This window comes from Humulus lupulus, chromosome X (assembly GCF_963169125.1).
Source record: "Humulus lupulus chromosome X, drHumLupu1.1, whole genome shotgun sequence".
NCBI lineage: Eukaryota > Viridiplantae > Streptophyta > Magnoliopsida > Rosales > Cannabaceae > Humulus > Humulus lupulus.
Genome location: NC_084802.1, coordinates 51,651,751 through 51,664,669, shown reverse-complemented (window position 1 = coordinate 51,664,669; position 12,919 = coordinate 51,651,751). Strand labels below are relative to the sequence as shown.

Below are 12,919 nucleotides of genomic sequence, written 5' to 3'. Positions count from 1 at the left end.
CGTAGAGCCTGCAACCACAGCTAACCTCTTCGTCAAAAGTCTGCAAATGGGATCCCTCTTGCACGAGAACCTCACTATGACACCACCGTATGGTCCTGGAATTTTGGAAGCATGCGCAGAAGAAGTCTGCCCTTATTTCAACACCACCAGCAAATAACCCTCTCCTTCCATCTACAAGGGACAACAAAAGAAACAGGCAGGACTCAGACCACATGAAAGGGGGAAAGAAGCCAAGAGAAAATCGAGATCCACCTCGATACACCTCTTTCGCGTACACCATCCCTCAGGAGATCATCTACGAAGAAAACAAAGACAGACCCACCTGGCGGGAACCATACAAGATCACCACTCCCCCAGAAAGAAGAAACAAAAACAGGTTCTGCATCTTCCACAAGGACCATGGCCACATAATCTCTGAATGCCACAACCTCCATAATCAGATCCAGGCCCTCGTGAGAAATGGGCGATTGACCCAGTACATTAAAGGATCTAACAAGACCAGCGTCCCACGGCATAACACCACTTCTCCCCCGACACCACCTACGGACACACCCTCCCCAAATGTGGCTTCCACAAGCTCGTAAGAGCCTCTCAAACAAATCCCCATGATACACGAGACCGTGGAGCTAACCACAGAACAAGAGCAAACAACCAAAAACCATAAAAGAATGGAGGAGAGGGTAAAGCGGTACATATCGTTAGGCCACACCGTCAATTTTGTCACCTCAGAAAATAGATGTTATCCAGCCTCTTCAATAACCTTCACAGAAGAAAATCTACGGGCAGTACACCTACCCCATGATGACCCTTTAGTCATCTCGTTGCAGGTCGACCATTTCCAATTGGGAAGAGTCTTAGTCGACGAGGGCAGCGGTGTTGATGTCCTCTTTTGGGAAGCCTTTCAGAAGATGGTTCTCGAAGAAAGTCAGATCAAACCCTCTGTTATACCAATCCTGGGATTCAACAGCCGAAGAGTATACCCAAAACGCGCCATCAGGTTAAATGTAGTCGCTGCAGAACGCAGTTTGCCAGTAGATTTCCTCATAGTGGACTCCATCACAAGGTACAACGCCATCATGGGGAGGCACTGGATCCATAGGATGCAAGGAGTAGTATCCACCTTGCATCAAGTTATGCGATGTCAATTACCTAACGGGCGATACACAATCGACATAAAAGGGTGCCAGAAGCAAGCAAAGAGATGCTACTTGACCCTGAAGGAGATAAATGAAATTGGCAACTCCTCCCCTGGCAACAACCCCACCAAATAGCAATCAACAGACAGCTTACCAGCATATCTCAGAGGCTTAGACGCAGAAGAAGATCATGATAAGCCCCAAACTACTCTCGACGACCTAGAAGAAATCTGCATAGATGATAATGATCCATCCAAAAAATTGATGGTAAGTGCCCGACTGCTCGAAATAGAAAAGCAGACCCTAATCCAATTCCTGAAAACCACAGTTGGGACTTTCGCCTGGTCATCGCATGATATACCGGGAATTGATCCTTCTGTCATGAGTCACAGCCTCAACATATCAAACAGTTCCTGCCTGTTAAGCAGAGGCAGAGGAGGTTTGCTCCCGAAGTCAACTAGGCCATACAAGAAGAGGTACAGCGGTTGCAGAGCATAGGAGCAATTGAAGAATGCCTATATCCAAGTTGGCTAGCCAACCTTGTAATGGTCCCAAAGAAAAATGGGAGAAAATGAGTGTGCATAGACTACACTAGCTTGAACAAAGCATGTCCTAAAGATAGCTACCATCTTCCAAAAATTGATTAGATGATAGATGCCATGGTGGGGTGCACAAGAATGAGCTTCATGGATGCCTACTCAGGATACAATCAGATCCCGATGAAAGCAGAAGACTGAATCCACACGAATTTCACAATAGAATGTGGCCTATACTGTTACAAAGTCATGCCCTTTGTCCTGAAAAATGCAGGAGCAACATATCAGAGGCTGATGCACAAGCTTTTTTCCTCATTGATCGTCAGGAACATGGAAGTATATATTGACGACATAGTGATCAAATCTCGGTGGGGTATCACGCATGTGGAAGACCTAATAGAATGCTTCAACATACTCGACGCCTATCAAATAAAGTTGAACCCAGACAAATGTGTTTTGGGGGTATCCTCCGGCCAGTTCTTAGGGTATGTGGTCAGCCAAGGGGGCATCAAGGCTAATCCGACCCAGATTGCCTCACTATCAGAAGTCAAGGAGCCTAGAACCATCTAGGATATCACAGCTCTGACAGGAAAAGTCGTAGCCCTGAGCAGATTCATATCACACATGTCCGATCGTTGCCAGCCTTTCTTCCAATGCATCAAGAAGTCCTCCAACACCACTTGAGGGGCAGAGCAAAATAAAGCTTTCGAGGAATTAAAAGCCTATCTGAGCAGTCCCCCCATATTAAGCTCACCCATACCCAACAAAGATCTCTTCTTGTACCTGTCTGTTTCCCACTTTGCCGTGAGTTCTGTGCTCTTTTGAGAAGACAAAGGCTAGCAAAAGCTAGTGTTCTACTATAGTAAGATGCTGCTAGATGCCGAAACACGCTACAACATAATGGAAAAATTGGTCCTCGCGTTAATCACAGCAAAGAAGAAACTTCGACAGTATTTTGAAGGCCACACCATTATCGTGTACACATACTACTTGTTAAAGCAGATCTTGAACAAGCCCGACCTCTCAGGTAGAATGTCCAAATGGGCAATTGACCTCGGAACATATGATATACGGTTCTCACCACGAAAAGCAAAGAAAGGCCAAGTACTAGCTGATTTTCTGGTCAAGATACAATCTTTCACACCCAAGACCACGCCTGAACTGCTGAACTTCGAAGAAGAATGGATGTGGACAATGCACACAGATGGAGCCTCCAATTCCCAAGGAGCTGGGATCGGGGTCGTATTGGAGGCACCCTATGGATTACAAGTTGAGGAGGCCATACGGTTGGAGCAACACGCCACAAATAATGAAGCCGAATATGAAGCTTTGATCTACGGTTTAGAATTGGCACGAAGCATGGGCATCAGATGACTGAGAGCCAGAGGGGATTCGAAGCTAATGATAGAGTAGTTGGCCGACAACTTCGACACCAAGGCACCTCATCTGACCAACCTGTTGGAAAAAGTATCTACATTAAAGTCACAATTCTTGCAATTTGAGCTTGTACAAATACCGAGGGAACTAAATCAGAGGGCCGATGCCCTCGCCAAGCAAGCCTCTATGGGAGACTGTTCTCGACACTCAGCAATTTTTACAAGTCGTACAGCAGAAGCTATGACAATTTTTTCCATCTCGCCAGAACGAGAATGTTGGATGGATCCAATTATCCGCTACCTGACCAAGTCTGAACTACCACCCAATGCGAAAGACGCAAAGCTTCTACGCCTTAAAGCCCAATGGTACTCCATTATCCATGGAATGTTGTACTGCAGATCCTTTAACGACCCCTATCTTCGATGCTTACGTCCCTCAGAAGCTAAAAAATTATTAGAGGAGATCCACGAAGGAGCATGTGGGAACCACAGAGGAAGACGGAGCTTGGCACACAAAGCACTCACAGCAGGATATTACTGGCCATACATGATGACAGAAGCACGCGATTATGCGAAGAAATTTGACAGATACCAGTGATTTGCACCTACCATCCATCAACCCGCTCAAATCCTACATTCCACTATCGCCCCTTGGCCCTTTGCAAAGTGGGGGATGGACGTGGTTGGAGAATGTCCCAGAGCCGCTGGAGGAAAACAGTACGCCTTGTTAGCTACTGATTACTTCACTAAATGGGTCGTAGCAGAGGCCTATGTCACAGTCAGCAAAACGGACACCATGGGCTTTATATGGAAACACACCATCTGCCAATTTGGGATCCCATGGGATATAGTCGTAGATAACGAAATCCCGTTCCAAAACACCAAAGTACAAGAACTGTGCAACACCTACAAAACGAAGTTAAGTTTTGCTTTCATCACCTATCCCCAAGGCAACGACCAAGTAGGCGCTTCTAACAAAGTCATTTTTGCCAACATCAAGAAAAACTTGGTAGATACACTACAATAAATTTGACATTTACCTACCAATTTCTTACATACTTATATTTATTTGTAGGTAAAGACGAGTTTTACCTACGAATATTTAATGGTACGAACTATTCGTAAGTAGATATTGCAAAATATATGAACTATTTCAAATTTATTTTTCGCTACCAATAAAATTGGTAGGTAAAGAATTTTACCTACATATATATTGGAGGGAAAATTTTCAGCTTTTGGAGCTCACTTTTCCTACCAATTTTATTTTAATTTAAAAAATTTATTAAAATCACTGTTGACGTGTCTACAACTTGTGTGACCATACATATTTTATAATTAACACATTATTTTATCAATACATATAAATATAAGACTAAAAAAAATAAATTTATTATTTAATATAAATTTATACTTATAAACCTAAACCCTAACATATATCTCAAAACACTCAATCTTGTCTCTTCCAAACACAGTCGCCTCTCTCTGTTCTCTTCTCCGAGCACTGCCTCTCTCTTCTCTCTTCTCCGAGCTTTGCTTCTCTTTTCTCTCTTCTCCGAGCACCGCCTCCACCATCAAACCATGGCTGAGCATAGCTGAGACCCTTAATATCCATGGTTGAGCATTGGGTGCCTTCATTTCCAGTTTCCTTCATCTCTATTCTTGAATCAACCCAGAGGCTTTCTTCTTTGTTGTTGAACCGAGATGCCTTCACCTCTTTTCTTGAACCCGCCTCTGATGAGTATTCTTAGTCGCTGCCGCCGCCTCCATCTCTGAATCTGCACCTCCATTGGCGAGTGGTCTTGGTCGATGCTTCCGCCTCCATCTCTGAATCGTGGGTTCTAAATTGTGGCATCCATATCAACTCTGTCATCCTCCGACACTCCATTTTATTTTTGTAGGTATGGGTATTGAACTTGTTTAGATTTATGGGTGTTGTCATTTTGGCTATTTTAACCATGTTTACTTAACAGGGACACCATTTTGCGATTTCTATTTGTTTTGATTATCTCGGGGGGTTTGAGATTTCGATTCACTTGGCTCAGTGGCTTTGTGAGTTTCAGAATGTTGGCTTGGTGGCTTTGAGGTATATTTTTATGTTACATTTTGATTAAATCCCCACTAATCTGAAGGATTAGTGATGATCCATTATTCTGAGGCCTTTTCATTGTTATTTGCTATGAGAAATATTTGTTTTAATGATTAGTTAGTTTCATTATCCTGCGAGTTTGAGTTTTGTTTTTGTTTAGATTATAGTTATGTTTCATTACTTTAATCTGCTTTTGTGGCTTTAAGTTTCAGACAAAATGGCTTAGTGGCTTTGGGGAATATGTTTATGATTCATTTTGATTAAATCCCCACTAATATGAAGTATTAATGATGATCCATTGTTTTGTGTTTCGATTGTTATTTTTTTATATATATATTTAGTATATTGGTTAGATTTTTTGTTTTGGGGTTTCAATCTCTTACAGCTTGATTAAGCAAGATTTTTAGCAAAGTTTGATTATGAGACATGATTAAGCAAAGTCCTTTTTTCTGTATATTTACTTTGGTATTTTGCTTCTGATTATAGCTTGATTCCTAGCCAATAGGGATTTGGTGATCTTGTTCATTGTTTGAGGTCTATGTTTGATTATGAGGCATGATTTATAATATTTTTGAATCTTTGAGGTCACACTCTATCACAACTTGACTGAGCAAAGTTTTTCTTCTTCAGTATATTTACTTGGTACTTTGTTTCTGATTACAACTTGATTGTCGCTAAAATACCAACTTTTTTTCTTGTTTGTATTCTTTTAAATCATTGTTTCCTAGTTTAAAACTGACCTAATCTATGATTTTGTTAAGTAAACACTATAGAATTTTTAAAATACATTTATGATTAAATAAACTAACTGTACTATAAAATAATTTATATTGTGTTCTGTTTCAAAATTTCATCACCATTGAGATCTGTTTGAATATGACTTGTCAATCTGTTTCAGTATTATTTATGTATAATCTCATTGAATTTCTTGATGTCTTGTTGCTTGTTTCTTGTGCTATCATCAATAAATTGATACTTTGTTGCTATGTTCAGATTTGGAGTTTTTTATGTACTTTGTTATTGATATTGATATCCAGATTTAGGATGTAGATTAATTTAATAAGTTTACTGCATTAATGAATCTGATTCTTTGTTCCTGTACTAAGATTTAACAGGTTTTTTTATGTTCTCATATATTTTTTTTTTCATATTTAGATATTTGCTTTTTTCATATTTCTTTGTTTTTCTATTTCCAAAGTTTTGCATTAATCTCAAGTGTTTCTCTATTTTTAGCATGCTCTGCTTTCTGGTTTGTAGGATGAACTTTGATATTGATAATGATATTGTAGGGTGAACTTTGTTTTTGGAGAGATAACTAGATTTTGAGTTTGAGAGTTTTGTGTGTTTGAATATGATTTTTGTTCTGTATACAAATATGTTTTGAATATGATTTTTTAAGTGTGAAAATTTTGTGTTTGAATGTTGAGTTATATTTTCTTTTTTTGATTTGGATCATTATGCTACTTTGGTTTTTTTTTTTTTTTTTTGCCTGTGATGTTGATAAATGATTTTATTTTATGTTGGTGATTTTGGGACTTGATGTGCTCATATTTTTTTTTTAATATATGCTGGTATATCAAGTGTCATAAATGCCCATAATAATAAGTCATATTTTATGGAATCCTTATGATGATTAAATTGGGATAATTATTGTGTTTAGATTAATTATATTTTCCCATTGTTGCCAACCCGAACTCCACCTCCAACCATCGTCAGCGTCCACCTCACAAAGCCATCATCAACATTCACAAGTTCAGTTTAGAGAAAAAGGATGCTCTCGTGTAGTAATCTCAAAGTGAAGAATAGACTTGTAATAGACTTGTTGATATTTTGAATGAAATGTAATTAGTTCAACACTTATCTTTAATAAGCAATGAATATTTTATAATATATGTTTGTTTATTTCATTATTAATGTTAAATAATTTATTTGAGAAAAATGTTACATATTTTTAAAATTAATTACTTTTATTTATTATTTATATTAAATTGAATTTAAATATATAACTAAAATTACCTATCTAAAAATCTTTATTTACCAATAAATAAGTGTAGGTAAAAATAAGTATACCACATCATGCCATATGGACCAATCATTTAGAGCCACATAATCAATAAAAATGAGATAAGTAACCAAATCATTAAGTTCCAACTGGTCCAACAAATGTGTGCCACATGTTCCACTAAAAAATTGTCACGGTGATTGCCACATCAGTTGCCACATAAGATGCCATGTCAAACAAGATCAAGTCATTTCTGTGGGGTCCACGTGACTTTTACCTACCGATATATCAATCGTATGCAATGGTACCTTTCTCGACTAACTATTACCTACCAATACAGCATTGGTCAAAATATGTAGGTAAAAGGATTTACCTACCAATATGCTATTGCTATCCCCAAAATTTCAGTTTGATGATGTGGCAATCAGAAGTGACAAGTGACAATGCATGGTCAGTAAATTGCACACTAATAGTCAATAAATGTGTTGGATCTTCAGAGTTGTGATAAAGTGAACAGACCAACCTGATAGAATTTATGTCCGACCGGTAAATATTTTCGGCTGACCAGTAACCTGTCTTGGCCGACCAGTTAAGTGTTTGGCCGACCAGTGAAGTGTTTGGCCGACCGGTCATGTGTTTTGGTCGACCAGTCAGTCGTTTTGGCCGACCAGAGATGTGTCATGCTAGACCAGAGGTGTGCTAGAGGAGTGCTTTGCCTATACCGACCAGAGGTGTGCTTTGCCGATGAGATGTGCTTGCCTATGTCCTCATGTAATGACCCAACTACTCTAGACTTTGGACCATTAACAACAACTATACATAGACACTAATCTTTAATAAAACTTACAAGTGAAATGATCATAACTTCATTAAAAACTTGTAAAACAAATGTTAAACTACATAAGATTTAAAGTAGGATATGGGATCCCATTGTTTTAAAAGAAAAAAAACATAACATAATTGTAATTAAAATTGATTACATAGTAAAGTGCGGAAAATACATATAAAACCATAGTTAAAGAAACTTCATCCTCAAATCGAACTCTCAGCCCTTTGATTCCATTTCGCCTCAATACACATTCCCAAGCTTCCAAGAACCTTTCCCGCCACCAAAGCTATTTTCCTGCACAAATAAACATAAAGGAGTGAGCCTAATGCCCAGCAAGGAAAACCTAACACGTAAACCATATACATAAAATTCATAATGCAACATAAAACATATCATAAACATATGCCACATATACTATAATGGCCATTATTACTTGGGGATCCATAAACTAAACAATTCATATGCCCATTAGATTTGTGGGGCTTGCTAGCTAAGCAAGCCATATGCCCATAAATTTATTAGGGCTTGTTAGTTATACAGGTCATATGCCCAAGTCTACAAACATACATAACATCACATCAATCATAGCTTAATCATAACACATACATTATAAGATAACACATAACATAACATATAGAATCCTATCCTATTTTCCTTACCAAAAGTACCAGGATATGAGAACAGGTTTGGGACTTTGGAACACTCCTAAAAACCATAAATGAAAGGGTGAGTATACTAAAGAAAAAGGGATGAAAGTTATGAAAGAACTATACCATCAAAACACACTTAGCAAGAATCTTTTGTTCAAGATCTTAGATTTCCTATTCAAGAATAAAGAATAAAGTTAGGATGTTGAGTAGAAAACTATAAGAACTTAAAGAAAAATGATACCAAAATGAACTAGAGTTTGGAATACCTTGAATGCTTCTATGATCAATCTAAACCTTGAACCGAAATGAGCTATAAACCTTACTTCCCAAGTATTTGGTAAGCTTATAATGATCAAGCTTATAATCCCCAACCCAAGTGTTTATTATCTCAAAATAACCTAGCAACTTGCAGCCTTTGAGCTTAGCTTGATGAATGAATAAATGGCTGGGTACTAGGTCCTATTTATAGAGTTTAAGAATGAAAAGATCTTCATTTAACTTGAATAAAATAATGACTTTTTAAGTGAAAAATATTTGAATTATCGTTCAGCAAAGGCTGAAGACTCGGTTAGAAAGATGCTGGACTTATCGAGAGGTTAAAGATTAAAATGGGATCGTTTTAAAAAATATTCAAAAGTACACTGAAGGAGTCGATATATCGCCCCTTGTAGGCGATATATCGCCTGGGCTCGAGGCTCGTCGAGGTGCTCGTGCGAAGTTACGTGTTTTTCATATCCCCGTACTGCGATATATCGCCCCCTATAGCTGTGATATATCGGCATACGCTGAATATTTAAACACGAAATTACACATTTTAAGCTTAATTTGAATTGAGTAAACAGCCTTGACTAAGTCCTCTAATGTTTTCAAAGCTGCTGACAGACCCTAGGATATTCAAATATTACTCTTAATAAACTTATTCCTCAAAAATACTTAATAATCATTAAACATACACATGACAAGTGTTACTTTCTTATTGGGTCTATCTAAACCTTATAATATAATAAATATTACCATCAATATCAGTCATATTAGTCAAACCTTAGGTTAAAATTAATATTCTTAAACTATAGGTTAAACTTTAGAAAATCTACAAGTGTTACTATGAGTGTCCAAATAAATCCCGGTCTGAACCAAAGTCCACAGTCATAAAAATACTAATACTATTACTATTATACTACTATCTAACTAGCTAAGTAAAGTTCTTGGACTCTACACCTCAGTAAAAACTTTAACCCAAATCATTCTCAACTGCCGCGGGAATCTCTCAGATATCTCGGAGTAATAGCCATATTATTGTAATTTAGACTTATTTATATTTTATTAATTAAAAGTCTGTTGGAAGAACCAAGGACTCGGTCAAAGGGAGATATTTATGTACGATCCATGAGCCTATAAATAAATGGCTCATGGCATCATTTTGAGGGATCTGATCTTTTTAGACTGAGAAAAACTCTCTAGTTTGGAGACTTTGGGACTGTTACTTGGGGTATTCTTGGGGCATTATCTGAGAGAGTTTAGAGAGAGAAACTATGTATTTTTTATTTACACTTAAGAAACTCAGTTGGCTCAAGTTCATCTAATCTTAAGTGTAGGATATATATCACAACTCCAAGTGGATTAGGCTATTACAAATAAATTGGGGCTGAACCACTATAAAATTATCTGTGTAGTATTTTTCTCTTGAATGTTCATTGTAGTTTTGAAGTCTACTCATCGTTGGCCAAAATCGTGGTCAACAGCTATCTTTACCTACAATTAATATTGGTAGGTAAATGTTGAATTTCTTGTAGTGATAAAAAAGGCGCATGGGTAGACGAGTTACCAAAGGTACTATGGGCATACAAAACGACGAAAAGAACCTCTACAGGCGAGTTGCACTATGCCATGGTGTATGGAACAAAAGTAATCATCCCTACAGAGGTGGGCCTGCCTACACTTCAAACATAAATCTCTTCTAATCTGACTGCGAAAAACGTACAGCTGACACACAACCTCAACCTCTTGGATGAGTTACGCGCGATAGCACAGATAAGACACGAAAAATATCAAAAGGTAGCAGAACATTATTACAATAAGAGGGTCAACTCACGAACGTTTAAGAAAGGAGATTGGGTCCTGCGTAAAGCCACTGGCAATACAAAGAAGCTGGAGCCAAACTGGGACAAACCCTTCAAAGTAATAGAAGCACTAGGGCGAGGGTCTTACACTCTCAAAAATATACACAGTGGCAAAAATGTACCACGTACTTGTAATTCAATGTCCCTGAAACAATATTATTGTTAATAGTTGTGCGTACTCTACAATTCAAAAGTAATAAAACAACTTTCCTTTCTTACATTACTCTAAGATATTTTACATAGTCAACTTTTGTTGACACAATTCTGCATGAGGAATCTTTCCTGATGTACCATAAACAGAACACGCATGTGACAATTATCACTTTATTTGCTCTGCACTAAGATCTACTATTACATGCATATTTTAATATACCCTGACCTACCCATACGAGAAACAACATTATTCACATGCACTAAGCTCTACCTACCACCTCCACTATAAATATGGCCTTGAGAGGGTCACTTCAAACACACAAAATACATATAGAGGCATGGTGCCTCCATGCCTCTGCCACTCAACTCGATCTCTTGCAAACAAAAATTTATGGTTTCACCTAGCAAACCCTTCCACTATAAATCTCTCAACCTATGGCATTCACACAATATGTCCATCATCAAGGCACAGATTACTCTTCTAAATGCATTCTAATCTGACCTGACTAAACTAACGAGGAACTAAGGCCAGCCATTTCGCAGTCTAATCTGGCCTGACTATGCGAGTTTGGCTGACCAACTAGGGTAATTTTCACCATCTTCCCTGTCCTCTTACTTTGTTGTGGCCACAGAGGAGCCCTGTAGGGTCCATCAAACAAAGGAACCCCACCATGCAGTCTAATCTGCCCTGACTACTGCCGCAGAACCATCAGGCACCCCACTTCAGTTCTGCCTCAGTTACGAAGTAACTGGTTTGGAATTCTGAGGCTGGGAAGAAATTTTCCAGCACTCACACCCACATCCTACACGTCGGGTTCCTTTGTTGGGTTTGATACCCTACCCCAGCAAAAGGTACCAAATAAACCAAGGTGTGGGTGCAATGGAAAAACACCTGATCCCAGGCTCTGCTACTCTCATCTCTGCCTCGACGCCCAGCCCCGCATGCTATGTTCTGCGTCCAAGCTCAGCCACGTCGCCCCCTATCGCAAATGTTTAAACATCTAACTTGCTCTTTTACACACCCAAGGGGATGACTTAGTTCTAAAAAGAGGGCAGCATACTCGATTCTCTCAAAACATACAAGGGCAATGCACCTGACTCTCTCAGCGGTCACAAGAATAATGAACATAAATTTTGTAATGCAACAACTTATCGAAAGATCAGCTTTATTGATAAAGTATGTTTAGTTACATATCACTTTACAGTTATTTACATCATTAGCTAATATTTTGGTTTGAGACACAAATAACGTTACTCATTGCACACATCTCCTGTGAATATATAATCCCATTCGATACGACGCGTATACTCTGCCATCGCACTCTCTAGCTTTGGATGACCTAACCCATATCGCTCACGCGCTATGTAATACGAGATTCCACTTCTCACTAATTCATTCAACGCCCACGTTGAGTACAGCCACTGCGGCTTATCAAAGATCTGCCTCAGAAATGGCACATTTACCCAATCATGATGTTCACCTGCAATAGAAATGTCATCAGAACCATCTAATAACCCCTAAATTATACAGTGTAACTAACTCAACACTTAACTGGGCATTCTCTCCGACCATTTGTACAGGTTCTTATTATATCTCACTAGCACAGGCCTAAAGGGTCTATGAAGCCTCTTATCAACACACGTCAATTGAACCTCATCAGCTGCAATATTTTAATTATCATAATATCAAAACAACACATTCACCACCAATCAAGCACAGAACACGAACGAATTTTTATACATTGTACTAGTATCATTACATCCACAATTGACTAAACAGTCACAAACAAAGAATAGTAAAAACATATGTACAAGTATGGAAAAAACTACGTTAATCATTCTACGACACCTCTTTCACTAGTAGTCCTTGCTTCTGTCACTGATGTAGGCTCCACCACCCTCTGTCCAGAAGCCTCTGCCACAGTAACAGTGCTTGCAATAGAAGACACATGCCCTGCGATATAACCTTCTTAGGAAGGCTCCACATTTTCAATATAAATTGAGCCCAAGGCATCACCCCTCTGCCTCAAT

At 38.5% G+C, this 12,919-nt stretch overlaps 1 protein-coding gene across 1 annotated transcript; it reads left to right on the top strand.

The window, feature by feature from the left end:
* The first annotated feature begins 3,235 nt into the window (after nt 1-3,235).
* On the top strand, nt 3,236-3,646 carry LOC133805813 (uncharacterized). The gene has a single exon (XM_062243964.1). The coding sequence runs from the start codon at nt 3,236-3,238 to the stop codon at nt 3,644-3,646; it is 411 nt and encodes a 136-aa protein (XP_062099948.1).
* Nucleotides 3,647-12,919: the final 9,273 nt, after the last annotated feature.